The sequence below is a fragment of the Chinchilla lanigera genome, unplaced genomic scaffold (assembly GCF_000276665.1).
Source record: "Chinchilla lanigera isolate Chin_1 unplaced genomic scaffold, ChiLan1.0 scaffold00116, whole genome shotgun sequence".
In the NCBI taxonomy this organism is placed as follows: Eukaryota; Metazoa; Chordata; class Mammalia; order Rodentia; family Chinchillidae; genus Chinchilla; species Chinchilla lanigera.
Window position 1 is genome coordinate 1,335,902 of NW_004955517.1, and position 21,322 is coordinate 1,357,223.

Here is a 21,322-nt window from a genome sequence, read left to right on the forward strand (position 1 = left end):
TGGTCCCAGGAACCTGCGTGGACATCACCACCCTAAGATGCTCAGGCCCTTTGTTTGAGGAGGCGTGGTGTCTGCGTAGCACCTGTGCACACCCTCCTGAACACTTTAAATCACCTCTTGTTACCTGTATACCTCACCCAGTGTAAATGCTACAGAGAGTTGTCTGCTGTATTGTTCAGAGAGTGATGACGGGCAGATAAAACATTCTGTATGTGGGAGTGTTCTCCACCTGCAGTTGGTGGGAGCTGTGGCTGTGGGACCTCAGACGACGCAGGCTGACTGTGCTATTCACTGGCTCAAATAAGTGAGTAGATGGAGTAAGGCGCCCACAGCACTGCCTCTACTTCCGGGGCACTGTGAGTGCTGAGAAGGCTTGGTTACTGTTGTCTAACAAGTGTTCAGCCAGGCTGGGGTAGAGCTCGGTGGGAGAGGCCTTGCCTAGCGTGCGTGAGGCCCTGGGTTCATTCCCCAGAACAACAACAAGGCCTTCCTTAAATCAACGTTCAGTAAATACTAAATAATACTATTTAGTCCCTGCAATAAGCAAATATACCTGGCGTGTGAATGAAAATACATTTTCTTTCGATTTTACCAAGTCGCGGTGGGGCAGGGAATGAAGGCCCGCTCCTTTGTCCACAGAAGAACAAGCTAGAGTTGAGTGCAGCGCTTGTTTGGGTTTATTAGTATAAATGTTGCCGGGACCATGCAGCTGGGCAGTGGAACCCAGGACAGTCACTCTTTTAAGAAAACAGGCTCTTGAGCATGTGAGACTATTAATTACTGGGTAGAACCCAGGAAGACCGAGATTTCCCACCCCTGCTGTCCGGTTGAGGGGCCTGCATTCTTTTAGAGAAGAAGAAAACGCAAGAGAAATTCTGGAGCAGATTCCACCACTTCTTCCTATTCTTTGCCGTCCCGGTTCTGGGTTTGCACCCAGGGCCTTTGTGCCGAGTTACCTCCGGCCCTTCGGGTTGACGACCTGATTTTTATTTCCAAACAGGGCCTCACTAAATCACTCGGTTGCCCGGCGGGGCTGGAGTTGGCATGCTTCTGCCTCAGCTGCACAGAGCACTGGGATCCCAGGTGTGCGCCGTCGCACCCGGCTGCCACAGCTTTTTCTCTCTATGAGGCAGCCTCCCCACTGCCGTCTGGCCCACTTACTCCCGTGCTCAGGATGAGCTAGTGGAGGGAATTCCCTCCTCAGAGCCGAACTGGTCACGTGCTGCAGTTTGTGACTGGCATCCATCTCCCTGGGAGACAGGAGTCGGGAGGCAGAGCCTTTCTGGCCTGTACCCAGATGGCCAACTGCCTGGGCAGAGAATGCCGCGTGGGCCGCAGGAGCGGTGCTTCTGGGCTGAGGAAAGGCTTGCTGTTATTTCCTTCCCACTTCCTCTGCCTCAGCCAAGAATGGCAAGCATGCGCGAAGGCTGCTGCGGAGCTCCCTCGGGCCGAGAGGATGCTGGCAGCACTCGCAGCCCACTCGGTGAGAGCCTGGGGGAGTTCAGGAATGCTGTGGCCTGATTCTCCAGGAAGCGAGTTCCAGGGAGTCGGTGTGGGCGCGCAGTGTGGAGCTCTTGCCGTCCCCACGTTAAGCCAGCCCGGTTAGCGCGCTCTGGTTCCCACGTCGCCACTCCAGCTCTGCGGCTGTGCGCCCCGGTACACGCCGAGAACCTCGCGGGGCTGTCCCAGCCAGGTGCTCCGCCCGTCACCCTGCCCGAGAAGGGTGTCAAGACCCACGGGCACCTCTGGCTGGAAAGCCTTTGGCCTTGGTTGTGGACAGGGACTGAGGTTCTTTATTAATGAAGTTCACTGGTACATTTTAGCATGCATCATGAGCCCATTCATTATAAGGAATTTGTACCTGCACATGGCGTAACGTGATGCTTTTTTTCCCCATTCCCTTCCCCTCCCTTCAGTTCTCCTCCCCTCCTTATTGACAAAAGCTCTGTTTCCATTTTATCCTTCTTTTCTCATCTTTCTCCTTTTCCCTTCCTTCCTTTCCTTCCTCTCCTTCCCATTTGAACATTTTCTTCCTATTTTACAAACGGACTGCCTTTTTATGTTCATACCAGTGTCACACCTTGCCAAATTCTTGACTATATATTACCCTGTAACAGATTGTTAGGAATTCTAACGGCTGTATTCTAGAACCAGCTACAGCACATTCAGAGTTTCTGCAGTTCCAAAAAGTACACTTAAACCAAAAAACGGCCTAATACGTGTCTTCTAGTCACTGAAGGCACTATATGTTAAACAGAGCGGCGTTGCTGTTGTATTCCACACTCCATCCTGAATTGTCTTACATTTTACTCTACTCGGCTGCCTGAGGTTTTTATCCGCAGTACAGTAGCTGACGGGTTTTTTGTCTTGGATGTGTTCTGGAAACAGTCGTATCGGTGCAAACCCTGCGTGCGCCCTGACATTCTCGTCCCTGTCTTTTTGGCTCTAGGTTTAACATGCCCCACGATGACAGCAATAAATGTAAAGACGAAGACGTGAAGAGCACCCAGCACGTCATGGCGCCTACCTTGACGGTCAACACGAACCCCTGGGTGTGGTCAAAGTGCAGTCGGAGATACATCACTGAGTTTCTAGAGTAAGTCCTGAGCTTTATCTGAGCACGAATCTCGAGAATCGGCCAACACAGAGCGAGCTAATTGTGGGAAGGAAAATGCAGACTCAGGCATTCCTTTTGAGTTGTTATTTTTGTTGACATTCCTTAAAGGAGGGAAAAAGCCCTCTTTCATCCGCACAGTCCCAAGCCCTGCCAGTGTTTAGAACGCTACAGACTGAGCGAAAGAAAAGGTTTGACTCTCAGAAGGAATGTGGAAATGTTGCTGGATTTGGGCAAAGCTTTGAAATTTGTTCAGTTCTGGAGAGTCAGTGTGATGCCGTGAGGGAGACCACAAGTGTTTGTGGACTTTCAGCTTCGTAGCTTTGGTTGGGAAAGGGCTGGAATCTGAGGTGGTCCCAGGGAAGGGCGCAGGGTGGGCAGTGATCGCAGCGCTCCCCGTGCATTGAATCGGGTGTCGTCTCCCTTGCTCGCTCCCCTCTCCTTCTTTCTTTCCTTTTCCTATTTTGGTTTTAGCTTTCTGGCAGGCTGCTCGAAGATCCAATTACATGATGCAGTGCCCTTGTGTCACAGATGTTCTGTTCTTCTCTCCCAGATGTAGGAAAGGCTGAACGGCTGTGCCAAGACACAGTCCCTGGGTGTGTGTTTGTGCAGCCACAGGGGGGAGGGGTTTATTCATCAGAACTTGTCGGGTGTGAATTTTCCAGGGGAGATGTTTGTAGAGAGCGAGAGAACTAGAGGGCTGCCGCACTTCTTCTCAAGCAGGTGGGACAAGGTGTTTTCTTTGTGTGAGTCACTGATTCACTCACTCACTCATCCCTTCAGCAGACATTAGTACACTTCTGTTGCAATGGACCAGGCCCCAAGCTTAAATAAAAGAGACACTGTCCACGTCCCTAAGAAGTTCACAGTCTACCGGGAAGGCATAAAGTGAAATAGACAGTCGGCCCAAATACAATCAGTGCTGTGACAGATATCTATTTCCTGCCGCCTATGTCATATGCATAGCATGTGGTTTGACAGAGTATACACCGAAGATGTAACTTCTGCTTCTGGACTTACCCCTGGTTGAAGAGAATAACGTGAAATCCAGAGAGAAATCGTCTTTACTGCCATTAGATTGGTGGGGTGGCCTTTACCCGTGTGGGAGCCGTGGACAGTCCCTGTTCTCATATCTGCCTGTTTCCTCTTCCCACAGCACTGGATACGGTGAATGTCTGCTTAACGAACCTGAATCCAGACCCTACCCTTTTCCTCCCCAACTGCCAGGCCGCTTTTACAGCGTAAACAAACAATGTGAATTGATTTTTGGACCCGGATCTGAGTTGTGCCCATACATGGTAAGGTTTGGGGTTTGTTTCTGCTCTTGTCTGTTGATTCTGAGCTTCTTTATACTCATAGTTTCTCGTTGGATTCTGTTTCTCATACACCTAAAGGAAAGCTGAGAATAAGACAGACGGCTGGTGACCTCAGGATTTGCAGTGCTGAGGAAAAGGGCACAGGGCACAGGGCTGTGGTGATTTGCCCGCACTTGCTCGTTGCCTCTGGTGACTGCTCACGGGAGGTGCGTCGTTGCTAGCATTTACCAGTGGGAAAGTGAGGCTTTGGAAGGAGCACAGGCTATGGAGCTGGTGACTGTGGAGCTCGGCTCCTTCCTCTACTGTCTCCGCACTTGTTGCACTTGTCCGAGTAAAGGACACCCATGGGTCACTCTGCCTCAGCCTGTCAAGGTCTCGTCTTGTGACCGCCTGAGGATGGTCATCACTTTTGGTGGGGCCCAGACGGTGTGGGCTGTGGTTTTCGACGCAAGCAGCATGGATATTTAGACACCTGATATAATGAACAGAGCTGGGCGTGTGGCAGTAGAGCTGTCAGAGATAACCTGGAGTTCAGTGAGTCGACAGAAATAATTTTTGAAAGTTTAAGTAACTTTATCGATAACAGCATTCATTTGTGCACTTACTCACAGTAGCACAAAGTAAGAGTCACCGAAATGGCCAGCGCAAGGAAGATCAGCCAAACATGAGTGTCTCCATTTAGCGTAACAGTGTACAGCAGGTGGAACACGAGCTACACCCAGAAACGTGCTTGTGATAGGACTTAGCTTGAATGGCAGGACAGACCGTTTATAGAGTATGTTCTCCTCTTTGAAAGAGGGAGGAAGACTGCAGGGAACAGTAGTTTTAGGCTCTTTTTTCTATTTTTTAAATTAAGTTCTTAGTAACTTCTCAACTTTTCTACTAAAAGTATGGTTTACTGTAGTAATTAAGAAAAATTTGGAAGGATGCGAGCTGTGTGGGGAGAAGGATACATTCTGCTGGGTGGAGCTCAGGCCCTGCACATCGCTGGTGGATCATTAGGGTTTGTGTGAGAGCACTGGGGGCGATGAAGTTGTGATTGCTGCTTGGCAGGGCCACTCTAGGGACGGGGAACGGGCAGGGGGACCAGGGAGGGGCCAGACGTAGGGCCTTCTGCTTGCTTGTGAAGTTTCTTTTCCTCAGTGGGGTGATGGGTACGTGAGAATCCATTAGGTTATTTTTTTATACTTCTTTTGATGCCTGAAGTACTTCATGATGTTCTGTCTCTTCTTTTCTCTAACACCCCCAAAAAACCTTAAAAATGAGTCATAACGTGATCGCGACATTACACGGTCCTAAAAGAAAAAACCACTAGCACTAGTTCTGAGGTCAAGCCAAAGCCAAACAAGAATCAGGGTTTGAAACCCGAACTCAGATCGCACAGTCCCATTGTGACACTGAGCGTGGGCCCTGTGGACTTGAGCCCCAGTGGAGGGCAGTCCTGCAGAAGACCCTGTGGTGCCGTGAATGTCTCCGGTGGACAGTACTCCCCTTTTATACCATTGTGTTCCACCAGGCCCAGAAGCACGCCTCTCAGGCTGTTCCTTGGAGGCCATGAAATGTTTCTTCATTTTTCAAGCTAAGAAATAAGTCCCTCCCCCAGCTACCCTAGGCGTCATCGGCAAGACTTGAATTGAAAGTGATTTTGCTTTGTTTTCTACCAACTTAATCTTATTGTCTCTTGCTTGTCATTCAACTGAATTGGAGCAGGTGCAGTGTAGACGGCTCTGGTGCAATACGAATAGAAAAGCTCAAAGTTGCCAAACGCTACACACGCCCTGGGCTGACGGGACAGAATGTGATCCTGGAAAGGCAAGTAGCACCCCATTCTCTCCCGTTTTGGGGTAGAAGCGTGCAAGATGGGGCCAGCATTCAGGATGCAAGATAGTTCAGTCTGACCGAGTATTTTTTGAGGAGAGTTTGGCGTACTGTTGACAACTGTAAAACCTCCCAGCCGGCACGGCACTCACCCCAGAGGTGTGACTGTCGCTATGGCCTCAGTATTAAGACTCTCAGTGCACGACTTTCTCTCATCTCAACTGTCCTAAAGTCCCAGTGTCCTTCCGAACTGAGGAGTACATGTAGTGGGCAATCGTGTTTCCATCTTCTTCTCTTTCGCTTTAGGAAGAGGCATTGGGACACAACTCTAAAGTTAATGGAGCATCTTAGAATCTAGGAAATACGGAAGTACAGTAAGCTGACTGTGTTCGTTAATGTGCTGCCAGGTCCTTCCCAAGCTGCGCTCGTCGCTTTGAGGATCTACCATGTCACCAGTGCACATAGCCACGCTCGGTTCTCGCGAGCTGGTTAGAATGGTTCCCGCTGGTTTGTTCGTAACTCACCTGCATCTGCAGTTTGTGTGGCCAGTGCTGAGTGTCCATACACCTGGGGGTGTGATTCACTGAATCTCCTGCACCTGCTGTGCATCTGAGACAGTGGAGCTGGATCAGCAACACTGTCACCATCGTCACCCAAAAAAGTCTGGTCACAAATTCTAGGTATAAATCCTGATTTTAAAAAGTAACCCATGGGAATACCGACAGTCTGCCATTTACCAGTGGTACAGTCCCGGGACTGCACTTCTGAGACCTGCCATCTTCATAAAGTTTCCTTTCTGTCTTCTTCCCATTGTCCATTATACTCTGTAATAATTTATTCACACCTCAGTTCCTTTTCCTCCACTTCACCTTGTAGAATTAGTAGCACCTAGAGGGTCTCCTTGGAAGGGGCCCTAAGAGGTAACAGAATTTTATTCTCTCTCCTTGATTTCATAGGGAACTGAAAAACAAACAATGATTTGCCTAAGGTCACTCAGATCCCTGGGGTGGCGCTGCCTGCAGCTCCCCAGACAGGCCCTTGTTCTGTCCCCTACTGCATCGGAAGGGACAGCAGAGTTGAGTAAGGTCAGGGGCCTTAGCTCGGCTCACAGCTCACTCAGTTTGCACTGGCCGCACAGGAGGACTCATGGTTTTTTCTCTCACTTCCCAAGGTGGCTGGTTATAAAGCTCAGTGAGTACGGGGGCAGGAGTTACTAGGTTAACTCATAATGAAGATGATTTTGTATTTGACTTAAACTAGTGACAAAGTCAACTCATGTGACTTCTCCACGGCTGTGACAGCCACAGTTGACAGCGCAGCTGTCCCAGGAACAGTCTGTATAGTCATAATAGCTTTTGGAATTTGTGTTACCCTGAAAAGAAATTTGTGTCTTTGCCCAGAGAGTGAAGCTGCACCTTTTGTAGCACATTGCTTAGTGTGTTGGCGGCCACAGGATCACAGGTGTGTGTGGGAATCTGTTTCTCTGGCTTCCGTGGCAGTCGTTACACGTGGACATGGTGACACTTACACAGTCGAGATAGGGCCTCAGAATCCTTCTAGACACAGTGACCAGACGGCTGCTAACAGTGGGCAGGAGGTGACAATCTACTTGACATCTACTGGAGTTTGGGTAGTTGGCTTGGACTGAATCTGTTTGCTCTCAGCAGAACCACTCATACCGTGTTGTGTTTCCTAGTCAACCGGATGCCCCCATCGTCTGGATCTATTCCTGACATACGTTAGTGCTGGAAAAACCACAACAAAGTTTCTCGGGAAGATGATGAAGTGACTTGTGTTGAGTGACACTGTCATGAGCAGGCTGCCTGCGTCCGCAGTGGTGGACTTCCCAGCCACTTCGGGAAGCGTGCAAGGGTCTGCTCTGACTTTTCCTGATCGACCTGTGCATATGAAGCAGAAGTGGAGGGACCGTGGGGTAACCTTACAGCTTTTGAGGGAGAGGACAGGGAGTGATTGCAGAGGCCCCTATCTCATGCGTTTGTGTCCAGCGAGAGCAGGAGGTTCTAAGCATTCCAAGGGACAGACTCTGGACACGTAGGAGAGCAGCTCTGCAGAGGAAGTGATAGGTGTGTTGTTAACCGTATTTCAGGAGGGTGGGCAGATAGACCTAACAGCTTTCGTAAAAGATGTGGGTATATTAAAGATGTAGATATATTGTCTTGGTTACTTTTCTCTTTTGTTGCTGAGACAAAATACCCAACACTCAAAATTAAGGAAGGTTTATTTAGCTCACAGTTTGTGGATGTTTCAGTCCATACTTGGCTGGCTCCAAGGCAGGGTAGCACATGGCAGAGGACAACAGTTCATGGTGACAGAAAACAGCAAAAGCAGCAACAGCGAAACAGGAGGAGCAGCAGCAAGCAAACCTCCTTCCCTCCCTTATATTGTATGCAGGCTGCCCGTCCCAGAGCGGGTGCAGCACTCATACCCATAATCCCAGCGTTGGACCATGAATCAATCATAAACTCTAGACGCCTCCGCCATGACTGCATGAGGCTTTCGGGGACACCCAGGCACAAACCATAACACATACGTAAATACTCTGACAGTATTTATGCATTTTATAAACAGAGGATGGATATACTGGCATGAATCTCTTTGTGATTTTTTGTTTTGTGTTGATTTCATAGAATTGGCAATCTGTGCCTTCTATGTGTGAGCAAATTCTGATTCCCTTTGCCGCTAGGTTGGTCTCCCCCCTCCCCCCACTTCTCTGCCCCTCTCCCTCCCTCTCTCTTTCTCCCTCCCTCCCTCCCTCTCTCTTCCTCCCTCCCTCTCCCTCCCTCTCTCTCTCTGTCTCAGGCTGCTGGCACAGTGCTATTTCAACAAATGACTCACTAGTGTCTCTTTATTTTCTCCCTTTTCTGGTTAAGTCCATAAACATTTTCATTTTAACCCAGTTCGTGAGACTGAGGTTAGAAACTTTCGTTTCAAGCCTTCTTGGAACAAAACTGACCTTGAAGTCCCCTTTCTAGAATTTTTAGAAGATGCATTCATGTAAAGTATCACTTAAACGGTTTTGGACACTTTCAGGAAAGGCTGACTTTATTCTGGCTGCGGTTCCACCCGCCGCTTACCGTGCTGGTGTGATGCAGTGGCTGCTCCAGAGGCAGGCAGTTCATCAGGTGCGCCGGTGAGAGACCCCCGGGGTGCGTGTTTCCCACACAGCCCCCCTCAGCCTGCGCGCCTCATCCCCAGGTCCTAATGGTTATGCCACGAGGAAAGGTTTAATTTGCAGACCTGTTTTCAATTAGGATTTTCATTTCATAAGGGGCCGTGGGGATGTTTCAGCACCGTTCTGAGGGGGAGCATGCTGGCAGGCCTCGGGCCTGCTGTGGTCTGAGTTCGCGGTGACGCTGATGGGAAGCGCAGCGTTCACGCGGAGCTTGCTGTTGCGTGGAGGCGGCTTCCGCAGGCTGGAGAGGTCAGGAAGTGTACGTGTGCGGCGCCCACAGACGCGTGGCTTCGTTGGCAGTTCCAGCCTTTCCGGAATGCCCCCTTCGTCCACCGTGGGGGCAGCGCGCGCTGTACTCCAGTGTGTGCTCTTTTAGGCTATTCGTCTGTGTTTGCTCTCATTTCTGCCCGTTGCTGAGGTCTGGCAGTGACCCTTCTGCATCTCCACTTTCTTTTCTCTGGACACGCGGGTGTTGTCACCTGCTTCATAGCGTGGTGAGGTCGTGATACAAGTGAGTAACCCTTATGTGAAGTGCTTGAGACCGGAAGTGTTTCAGCTTTCAGACGTCCTTGGATTTCAGCATATTTGTGTATGCAAGTATATAATGAGCTACCTTGGGCATAGGACCCAGTCTAGACACCGAATTCACCTATGTTTCACATGCACTTCGTACGCAGAGCCTGAGGACAGATTTTATACCATACTTTTTAGTGTTCTTTTGTTTTGACTGTTACCTACCACATGATGTCAGGTGTGGGGCTTTACGTGCGGCCTCGTGTTGGCACTGAGAACATTTTGGATTTTGGAGCATTTCCGGTTTTGCATTTTGGGGCTGGGGTGCCACACATGAAGTGGTCCCCTTCCCTTGCTGTTTAGTGTGTCACCCGTGTGCCTAGCTGCATCCCGGGTGCCTCCTGTCACGCTGCGCAGAGCTGTGGCAGGCGTCTCCCATGTTCCACACTGGAAACAGGCTTCTTTGACTTGCTAAAGCCAGCAATGGTTTTTGCAAGAACCGCAGTTCCAGCCAGACCTGTCTCCCTGCTGACCTTTGCCCCTGTAGACCTGCTGTGTCCTCTGTGACAGCCACTAGTCATTGGTGGCTGTGGGGCACTTGGTCAGAGTTTAGCTATAAACAACCCCAGGTTCTGAAGATTTAGCATGGATAAAAACAGTACAGTACTTTTTATTTATTTTTGTTGTTGTTTCTTTCTTTTTAATGGTACCGGGAATCGAACTCAGGACCTTGCGCTTGCCAGGCAGGTGCTTGTGCCACTGAGCTATATCCCCGGCCCTGGATAAAAACAGTGCAGAAATTCTCTGGTCTTATCCTCTGAGATATGCTCCAAGTTGTTTTGCAGATGCCTGATGTCCTGGCTAGTACTGAACTGTATGCATGCTATAGCTTTTCCTATACATATATACGTACTCATGATAAAGGTGAATTTATGTATTCACCACAGAAAGAGAAATAGAAATAACTACTAACAGTTAAAACACTTCTGCATTGTGTAGCAGACCTTATTTAGGACTTATTTCTGGAACTTCCCGTGTGTATTTTCTGACTGATTGACCCCTTGTAAGCCGCAGTTCAGAAAACGAAGCTTCCATGAGAGGGGACAGCTGTCGTGATTTGCAGATTGAGAGCTGCAGAAGTAGTGGTTTTGCAGACATAGTAGGGTAAATAGAATACATTAGAATCTATTTCAGGTTTTTCTGCTTGTTACAACGTGGCTTCTAAAAATTGTGGTAGGGTTACATACGTGGCTTGTGTTTCATTTCTCCAAGAGAAGTGGGCTCCAGCTGCCTCTGTTTATTTCTGTGTACATCTATTCCAAGAGGTGGTGACAGCTACTGTAAAGACAAATATAAAGTGACCTCCAGGGAGGGGTGTGGCCTTCTGCCAGCGCACACTCCTTGCATTCTGCGCTACCCAGGGTGTGGCGCAGAACCTTTGCTTCAGCCGCAGCCTACACAGCCCAGGGCAGGGGCCGAGCCCCAGCGCCTTCCGAGCGTGATTACCAGGGAGGGCCGGCCAGAAAGCAGAATTGCACTCTGCAAATAACTGGTCGCCCGCCTGCCCGAGGGGTAGGGCTGCTCCTCCTGTGAGCTCCGCCGTCCCTTCCCCCCCCCTCCCCGGTGCTCCACCCCGGGCCTCCACCCCGCTTCTGCGTCTCCCTGAGAGTGAATCAAGGCCACCCCGCCCCCCTCCAGAGATCTGAGCGCCGCAGCGTCCCCTCCTGCCACCACTCTTCCCTTGTCCACGGCTCGGTGACTTTAGCCCGTGTCTCCGCCTCACGCCCATCAGTGGCAGAGGGTTGGAGTGGGCTTTCTGCACCCTGTCCTGCTTTTGTTTTAGTATTATTATTATTTTTTGTACATCGTGGCCTTTTTCCTGCCACAGGCTAGAGTTCCTGAAATCATTAGTAACAAAAGAGTAATGCAGCTTGGACTCTGACGTGCTTTAGTCTGCTCCTACGTGCTTTCTTGGAGTGCGTTTACGAAAGTCGTGCAACTAGCGCCCTCTCTCCCTCTTCCTGATTTAGTTAAATCCACGGGGACCGATACAGCATTATATTTTACACTCTCTCGACACCTCCAAAGATGTCCACGGAGATGCACTGCTCGGGTGCTGCGCCCGTTCTGTCCCATTGACCTCTGCTCTGCCCACTGGCGCTCAGTACCCAAGTGCGGGCCGAGGTGGACCGTTCCCCCACCCGCCTCAGCCATGCGCTCCCAGCCAGCTGTAAATGCAGGCCCAGCCTCAAACCAGTAAGCGTGAGGTTAAAACCCCACCGTGTCCTTTATTCACACGAGTGGTGAGTTTGCGGCCTTGCACACCAGCACGGGAAAAGCGCTGCAGTCGGGTTGTCGCAACGGACAGCTGGTAGAGGGGGGGTTGCGACACCATCCTCTCCTCACTGTTCCCCTTGTTAAACACAGCACTGCAAGTTTGGATTTTGTGTTCCCAAAGACATGGAGGTCCCCGTGGTCGATGGATCCTGGGGAAGCTGGAGTCCCTATGGAACCTGCTCGAGAACCTGCGGCGGGGGCATCAAAACGGCCATTCGTGAGTGCAACCGGCCAGAGTAAGTCCTAGAGCGGGCCTCTCCCGCTGGGGGAGGGGGAGGCCTGAAAGGGAATGCAGGGTGGGGCTCTGGAGACCTCGGGGAAGGGCTCCCCGGACTCACGCACGGTCCCCCGGCTCCTGCTGCTGCATTACCGTTTTCTCCCCAGACCCTTCAGGGTTGTGTCTGTCTGCTGGGTGATGCTTTTGCCAGTGGCTGACGTGTTCCACGAGTGTATGATGTAGAAATAATCTGACATCTTTATTCCTACCCACGCCCAGTTTAATCCCATGAGAAATTATCCTGATACGTGATTGGATGTGTGTCTTCAGACTTTCAGACATATGTACTGCATGGCATAAGTATTGTGTAGTGTAAAGTAAGATTAATATGCTTTGTAAACTCAACTCTTGCTGGATATAGCCCAGCGGCACAGTGCCTGCTTGGCAAGTACACAAGGTCGTAAGTTCAATTGCCGGTACCAAGAAAAATAAAATAAAATAAGGTAAACTCAACTCTATATCTTAGCTCTTTGAAGTTTAAAGCCAGGTCTCTTAATCTAACTGCAGATGTTGTCATTTCTTTCCAAACTGAAAAACTACCATTTCTATTGGGCAAAATTATTATTGTATAGCAATTGTTACTATTTTTCAAATAGGAGACACTTTATAATTATTTTTAAATTTGATTCCAGGATATTCCATTCAAAAGAAGCATTCAGCACTTTTTTGTGTTAGGATTTTCTCCCTTTTTAGAATTTTAAAGGAGTCCTAGAAGTAATGTGGAGAGATATAAATCACTCCATAATCAGACAGGCTAGACAAAGAAACTCACCCGGTGTGAAGCTGTTGGCAAAAAGGATCTTGAGCTTCAAAGTGAAACAGAGATCCTTCCATTCAGAAGTTAAGAAGTGGATCTCGTTAAAGACCTAAAGGTCCTCTCCTTGCTGTTTATGTGGGAGATTTGAGGACAATGCCACCCAGCTGAGTTCGGGCACTGACACCGTGTCGTTAAGACTCCTGCGGTCATCTTCACGTTAGGATGTCCCTGTTAACTGGGGAAGGAGGTGACTCTGGACACTGCAGGAGCGGGTCGCAGGGACCCAGGCCTCAGTGCAAAGCCCACAAGTAGACGATTGGTGAGGAGGGCTGAAGTGGTGCTCTTGTCCTTAAGGAGTCAAGGCAGGAGCCAGGCGTGGAGGCGCACGCCTGTAATCCCAGCACTCGGGAGGCTGAGGCAGGAAGATCGTTGTGAGTTCGAGACCAGCCTAGGCTACATAAGTGAGTTCAAGGCCAGCCTGGACTGTATAGTGAGACCCTGTCTCAAAAAAAAAAAAAAAGAAGGAGTCAAGGCAGCAGAACCCTTTTCTGGGAACCCACCTGCGTGAGGTTTGACTGGTCCTGAGAACATAATGTCACGCTCCATTTCTACGATCCAGGATATGTTTCTAGTAAGGTCACTGGAGTATTTCTTTTTTTTCCATAATATTGGTATAATGTAAGACTGTATTTAGTTAGCATGCAGACATCTGATGCCATGCTTTTAAAGTGTTTTCTCCTAAAAGAAAGAAAGAAACCCAAAAAGTAGCTTTGCTGTGCGTGATTGCACTGTCTTGACCGAGCTGTAGAAACCATACGCTTTCTAATTTTGGACCCCAATTATGCTTTCTGGTTTCGGCTCTCCAGTTTTTTTGGGCTGAACTGGTATGCAGTGGTACAGATTGGGCTGCTTATGAAATCTTCCTTTAAAAAACATTGATGATACATCTGTTTCATCCAAAACAACAGACTTTATTTTTGGCTGTAAGAATAGCAGCAAAGCTTTTTTTGAAGCAGTTAGTTAGGATGGGCTTTTTCAACATGGAAGAACCACTGATCGTGAAGAAGCACAGGCATCCAGGCTGCGGACTGCCCCCTTTGGGCCGGCTGTGTCCCTTGGCATCAGCGCTCCCTGCAGGTGTCCCCCAGGCCCCTCCTAGCCACCTGCAGGCAGAAGAGCCACGCTGTCTTCCGGGTTGACCTCACGGCTAACCCAAATCTGCCTTCCCTGTTCACTGTAAACAGCATAAATGTTGATATCACGGGGAGAATACACCTGTGATGCCCTTCGCAGGGGCTCCGTCCTAACACTGGCTGCACACTACCCCATTCCCTCCGCAGTCAGGTAGCGTGGCCATGGACATACGCTGGGAAGCCAACTTGGCTGTATAAAATAGTAGTTCATCTAGCAATTGTCCTGAAGCCTTTCCGTCCTGATGTAGCGTGCAATATCTTTAAAGGATCATATCAGTTGGAAAATGTGGTTAACATTATTTTTTAAATCTGTGCTTTTTGTAATTTTCAGTATTTGCCTAAATGGAAAAAAGTAACTACCCAGCTAAATTACTGAATTATAAGATTCATTTTTTCCATGCCGAAAGGTTTGTTGGCTTAGCTTTTCGTATCACACAGCACATGCAGATCAGACGGAAACCACATCGTCTTGGACAGAAGCAACACCATACGGTTCAAAAGGGCACATCTACACTCCCTGCAAATGACAGTCTGTCTTTACATAAAAAGCTAAGAAGGTCACGGCCCAAGTTTTGGTTCGGGAAGAACCCTCCCTCAAGACAAAGTTTGGTTCGGGAAGAACCCTCCCTCAAGGCCTGGCAGCAAGGCCAGGTCCTGGGCCCTGGGCTGGGAGAGCCAGGTGCCCTTCTCAGCAGCTCCTCCTGGTTGCTGCCGTACTTACCCTTTCTGAGCTCAGGTCCCTGCCAGTGGACGGCGATTTTCCTCCTACCTGTGAGCAGCGTTGTGCCCAGGGACAGGAGCTGGGAAGGGGCTAGTGACACAGAATAGCTCCAGACTCAGAAAACCCTTTCCATAAACAGCCAGAGATGAGTATTGTAGGCTTTGCAGGGTATGTGGTCACTGTAACTACTCAGCCTTCCGGACCGAGTGGGAAACATTTTGTAAAAGAAAACTATGAAAAAAGAAAAAAAAAACTATGAGCATGGCTACGGTGCATTAAAACTTTTTTTTAGACAGTGACATGTGAATTTCATAAGTTCTCATGTGTCATGAGATGCTATTCCTTTAACATTTTTCAGTTACGCCATGCAAAAACAGGCAGCCGTCAGATACATCTCATGCCTGTCTTTTGTGGAACTGTATAATAGCTGAGCGTTCGTTAAACACTTACTATGTGCCAGGTGTTGTCCAAGTGCTTTGAGTGTCCTAACCAAGCTGTCTCCAGAGCCCTAGGAAGTAGGTTTTACAGGTAAGGAAACTGAGGCTCAGCAAGAGGAGATCCCTTGCGTGACACTGCGTCTTTACCGAGTGTCAGAGTTGGATTCAAGCCGGTTCCAGAGCCCATGTCCTCAGCACATTGCCCCTCACACATAGTGTTTTTGTGCTGTTTATTTTAAGTCAGTCTCTGTAGGAATAAGTCACAAAATGCCCTTTCGCATTTTCCAGGCAAGCAGAGGGGGAAACTGCTGCCAACTGAAGGGAAGCCAGCTAGAAGAAAGAGATACTCCATCCATAGAGCTCCCTTGGATGAATGTCCAGTGTCACCTGAGCCCTATTGTAGGAGAGAACAGAAAGCACTTAAAATGTTTCCTTTTTTTGTCTTTTGAGATGGGTCTCGCTATGCAGTTCAGGCTTGCCTTGAGCTCACTTTGTAGCCCAGGCTGGTCTCGAACTCGGAATGACCCTCCTGCCTCAGCCTCCCAAGTGCTGGGATTACAGGCATGTGTCATCACACCCAGCCAAATATGTTTCCTTTTCAAAAGGAAAAAATGCTACATAATTTTAGGCAGTCAATAACTGATCCACCGTGGTCAGTTGGGACCATTAAAGAGATTCCATAAAATCATTTCCACCTGAGGAAATTATTGGAATGACTTACAGTACATTTAAAGCAAGTTTCTCCTGAGCAGGTGTGTGAGCCGGCTCGTTATTCATATGTAATCTGTGGTGATTATGCATGAGTCTTGGGTTCCTTGATTCCGAGAGAAGGGCTAGGTACCAGGAAGCCAAGTGTACATCCTTCAATGGCCCTAAAAAGATAAACACAAGACTGGTCCACAGCAGAAAGAACCGGAGTCCTGGGCAGTGTGGATTCCAGCCCTAACCCTGCTCTTCCATTAACAAAAGCAGAGCATTTAACTTCTCTGAACCTCCTTCCTGTCTCTTGGTATAAAGTACCTCCTCTACCCTACCTACCCTGGAGCAAGAAATCAAGGTTCTGGCAGGTCTGGTGTAGAATACAGATACTAAGCACACAGCCTTCCCTGTGTTTCATGGGGAGACAGACACGCCCTGCTGTGTTGTGTGCCGTGCGTATTCCAGGGGAGTCTCCGTCGTGTATAAGGACATGTGGGAGCAGCCCTGCGGTGTGCAGCGTCTGGTCTGGTCTGCCTCACGTGTGAAGGGGGAGCCCCAAGAGCTGGGGAGCTCACGGAACGCCACTTGCTTGGACCTGGAGGCCCAGGCTTTTCTCTTACTCTGCACACCTTTGACCTCAGGAGCACACGTATCTTGGGCTGAGGAAAGGCTTCCTGGTGGCCCTTCCTGCCCTGGGTGACCTGCGGAGGAGCACCCACTGCTGCCCTGCCTGCCCAGGCTCGGAAGTCAGTGGACGGTTGGTGAAGTCAGGTCAGGTTGGGTGGTCCTGGCAGAGAAGACCGTGTAGCCGGTGTTTTCTAGCATCTGCTGTGTACTCATTTTAAAGAAGGAAAATTGAAGCTCGAGGAGGTTAAGAACGTAGTCTGGCCACGTAGTAAGGACAGGATAGGACAGGACAGGTCCCACCTGCGTTCGTTCCATCATTCATGGTCATAGTACGTTGCCCAGTCCCTAAAGCCTCCGTTTTGACAAAACAAAGCCCGTTTCTTATCGCCAGGCTTGCTTGGAAAGAGTCGTCGTAAAGAAAAAAGGTGGGGTTTTTCTTTTGGTTCTAGGGGTGTCCTTAGGATAGTTGTGAGTCTCAGCTTCCCCTGCCCATGGCCGCACCCCACGTCCTCTGATTCTGGGGTCTCCCCCATGCACGTGATGAACCTGCTGGCAGGTATGCAACGTAATAACCCTGGGTGCCCCCCCGGAGAGTTCATGGACAGCGGCTCGTGCCGAGCTGAAATCCACACTGGTGTCTTCCGGTATATCGGTATGCTCTGCCAGGAAGGCACTGAGACCAGCATTCTCAATCCTGGTTTTCCTGTTCTCTTAGCCAGTGTGTGGACACGTGCCCTCTATCTCATTTTATTTGTAAAACAAAACAAAGAACTCAGTGGGTGTTGGGACGGGGGCAGCGGGACAGTGGAGGCGGAAGGGCACGTGTCTCACTGGTCTCCCTGAGCATCTCCAGGTGCGGAGCTGCTTGATGTCCAGCCCAGTAGCCAGGGAGCCACCAGCTACTGAGTGCTACGGGACCCTTCTGCGCTTTTAAGATTGGGGCAGAGGAGTGAAACTGACCAAGGAGGAAATGTACACTTTACGCGTCCCTCCTCAAGGTGGAAGTCAGTACAGATCACCTTCACAGTGTTCTCCAGGGGTCACCACCCCTTCCGTGGAGGCAGGGGCTGAGGCTGCAGGGGTTGGGGAGCACTCCCGGACATACCGAGCGCAGAGCCGCACAAAGCCCTTGCTGGAGGCAGAAGCAGACTGAGGCTCGGCAGCCGCTGCCCTGCCCCTGTTGTTTGCCACCTTCAGTTTGTGTCCCCGGAAAGCAGAAAGTCCTGAGGTAGAGAGTGCTTGGTGGAGAAGCACATTATAATACGGTGTGCATGTTCTGATGTTTCCTCAGGCCAAAAAATGGTGGGAAGTACTGTGTAGGGCGCAGGATGAAGTTTAAGTCCTGCAACACGGAGCCGTGCTTCAAGCAGAAGCGGGACTTCCGCGAGGAGCAGTGTGCTCACTTCGACGGGAAGCACTTTAACATCAACGGTCTGCTCCCCACCGTGCGCTGGGTCCCCAAGTACAGCGGAAGTAAGTGCATCAGGCGGAGGCGGCAGCGGGCAGGCCGCTGTGGGCTCCAGGCGTGAAGTCGCCTTATGTCCTGTTTCTCCTCTCTAGTTTTGATGAAGGACCGGTGTAAACTCTTCTGCAGAGTGGCCGGGAGCACAGCCTACTATCAACTCCGAGACAGAGTGATAGATGGAACTCCCTGTGGCCAGGACACGAATGATATCTGTGTGCAAGGTCTTTGCCGGGTAAGTTCCGGAGAGCCTCTTCTCCGCTTGCTGTCCCACTACCGTCACGGGGCTTGTGGCTTTCTTGGTGGAACAGCTGTTAACACTGTCTGGGTGGTTTCGCGGGCGTGGTTCTAAAAATGTGTTTCCTGAGCCATCACTAGCATCAGCATCCCCTGCCCTGATGCACTGGGCGCCAGAGTTTGAGAACTGCTGCCCCAGACGATTCTTGAGACGTTTTCAGCCCCTGGGAGGCTCTGCGCAGATCCTCCCGTTGGAGATTTATGGTACCAGTGTGTGCACATGCTCACTTTTCTGAGTGCTACGTTAATCCCGAATTCTTCCTGACTGCAAGTTCCTAGACTGAACAGCTATGCTATATCTAGAAAGGTGTCAGGAGGAAAAGATGTCCTCCGATTCCTCTGCGTGATCTCGGCCACAGTTGCTTTGACCTGAGTCATGCCTGTTCATTATTCTTGGCAAGTTGAGAGGTCTGGCAGATCGCAAAGCATGAGGAGGAGATTTCTCAAGGGCCTGGTACCCACCCCTTCGCTGCCTCCCTGTCAGAATTCATCGCTAACGCAGCCGGGCTGAGTGGACGTGTGTGCTGCTCACACATGGTCCGGGGGCAAACTGGAGTTCCTGGTCTGGAGCATTTGACTGAAAGCCCCGCCTGCCGTGTCCTTCTCAGTCCGGGGCATAGGAACATGCTGGGTTTCTCCTCCAAGATTAGTTCGTTCAAAGGAACAAAATGAGCGAGCACATGCACACACTTCTCGGGGCCTCTGGTCCTGCTGGAGTCCTGGGCCTCCCTGTGTTGCTCTAGCACTGTGCGCGGTGCAATTCCAGAGGCAGGAGACCGAGTGGAAGGCTTCGCACTGGCCACCCGTGGCCATGCTGTGCGCTGGGCCAGTACGCAACACGGAAGATGACACGTACAGTCACATTTTCCACTTCTCCCAAAAAACTGGAAAAGTCAGTACTGGGCTTCTCCTTCTAAATGCCGGCAGTAGCTGCAGTGGTCCGGGGCTTCTCCCTTCAGGTAAAGCGTGAGTTCTGTCGTCAGATGCCATCCTCCCCGCTGCCTACTTTCACTTTTTTCCGTGGCAGTTTTTCTCAATTCCTCTGATTATTTGTAGATGTGTGTTTCTCAGCCTTCAGCCCACAGTCTGACTCAGTGGATCTGGGTGGGCCCTGAGGTTGTGTGGTCCTAACTAGCACCAGGATGCCCATGGCTGCTGCTCCAAGGACCACATTTTAAGTAGCAAGGATGTAGACAACTTGAATTTTCAATCAACCCTTGCAGGTTTAAAGGAATGTCGCTTTTCTTTTGTCATTTTGAAGGCATAGCATTGAGCAAAATACTTTACTCACCGCTCTATTTTCTCTTTAATGCTGATCATTCATTTCAAATGTTTTCTTTTAAAAAGCAAGCTGGATGCGATCATGTTTTAAACTCCAAAGCCCGGCGAGATAAGTGTGGTGTTTGTGGTGGTGATAATTCTTCGTGCAAAACTGTGGCGGGAACATTCAATACTGTACATTATGGTAAGAGTCTGCTTCAAGAAGCACCGGAATGAAAAGCTTAAGATCTGTTCACCACATGTAATATGTGAAAGTACTGACATCCAGTGTAATGGCATTCTTGCTGCGTACATCAGATTATCTGTCTAGCTGAAGGGACCTAACAGTGAGAAGAACTGTATGTCTTTGTGGCCTACTTTCTATTCTCTTGTTAAAGAGAGTGTGCCATGCATGGAGAGCTGACCTTTTGCTACCTTCCTCTAGGTTACAACACTGTGGTCCGAATTCCAGCTGGTGCTACCAATATCGACGTGCGACAGCACAGTTTCTCAGGGAAATCCGAGGATGATAACTATTTAGGTGAGTCGGTGCTCCTGCCGTCTGCAGGCACCTGGCTTTCCGCAGCTGCCTGTGTGCTTCCCTCTTTGCTCCCTGGCATGTGGCAAGCTTTCAGTTGTCACAGTTCTCACAGCTGCTGACGTCAGAAATCATTATTTTATTTCATTCTTGTAACCACACCCTCAGAATACTGACTCAAGGGTTATGTCATTGCGGTGTTCAGTATCAAGGGATTCACTCTAGATTTTGCAAAATAGAAAGGCTCCAAGTCAAATGTTCTTGGTTTTTCTCCGGTACCGGGAACCGAACTCACGACCTTGCGCTTGCCAGGCAGGCGCTTTTGCCGCTGAGCTAAATCCCCAGCCCCTCAAATTTTCAAAATACTTACAGATTAGCATTTATTGCTCTCAGTGGGTCTTGTAAATCTGTCTGGTGGGTAAGTGAAGTGCAAATGTTTTCTTAGAGGCATTACTTGGCTTAATCCTTGAGTTATCAGCTCTTACCAGGAGCAGACCGCCAGCAGGCCTGCTGGGTATTATGTCTGGTCATTCTAGAAGAGTCTGTGCTGTCACCTGTTTTTCTCAAGTCATTACTAGCCTAGCCTGCTGTTATTTTATGAATTCCCCATCCTTCTCTCTGGATTAATTCATCTCATCCTTATATTTAACCACATAATTAATTCATATCTATTCCTCATATTTAAACCATAACACACCAAAGACCCTGTGTTGATTTGTAGCTGTTTGCCTGGTCCAGTTCCACTTAGTTGATTGTTTTCTAAACTGCCATAAGTGATTATGAAATTTGTCCAACTGCCCTTTACGAAGGGGACATGGGGGCTGCTGGGTGTCGGGGAGGGCCTGAGCTTGTCACCTTGCACACACCCCTCCTCACTGCGAATGCTGGCCAGGGCTGGCCCTCGGATTGGGAAGGAATTCGAGAGTCTCTTCTTTTTTTAATTTATTTTAAAAATAAAAGAAAGAAAACATATTAACAAACAGACGTCCATGTACAAAATAACATAAGAGCAATACAAGCAAGACCAGAGTTACAGACAAAGTGGTAGGAAATTAACAATGCTTGCTGTATGGAGAATCTTGGTGGGCAGTCAGTCTTCTGAGGAAATGAAGGTACTCCGTCTCTTTCTCTCTCTTTCTGTCTCTCTCTTTCTGTCTCTTTCTGTCTCCGTCTCTCTCTCTCTGTGTCTCTCTGTCTCTCTCTGTCTCTGTCTCTCTGTCTCTGTCTCTCTCTCTATCGCTCTCGAAGTACCCAGGTGTGGGA

At 49.5% G+C, this 21,322-nt stretch overlaps 1 protein-coding gene across 1 annotated transcript in view; it reads left to right on the forward strand.

The window, feature by feature from the left end:
* Nucleotides 1-21,322, forward strand: part of Adamts9 (ADAM metallopeptidase with thrombospondin type 1 motif, 9) — a gene marked incomplete in the record, with an annotated part of 141,149 nt that overhangs the window by 33,342 nt on the left and 86,485 nt on the right. Inside the window, 8 exon segments of the mRNA XM_013506939.1 lie at nt 2,450-2,596; nt 3,771-3,912; nt 5,641-5,742; nt 11,882-12,027; nt 17,794-17,975; nt 18,063-18,199; nt 19,609-19,726; nt 19,967-20,062. Of these exon segments, the coding sequence (XP_013362393.1) occupies nt 2,450-2,596; nt 3,771-3,912; nt 5,641-5,742; nt 11,882-12,027; nt 17,794-17,975; nt 18,063-18,199; nt 19,609-19,726; nt 19,967-20,062 (1,070 nt within the window).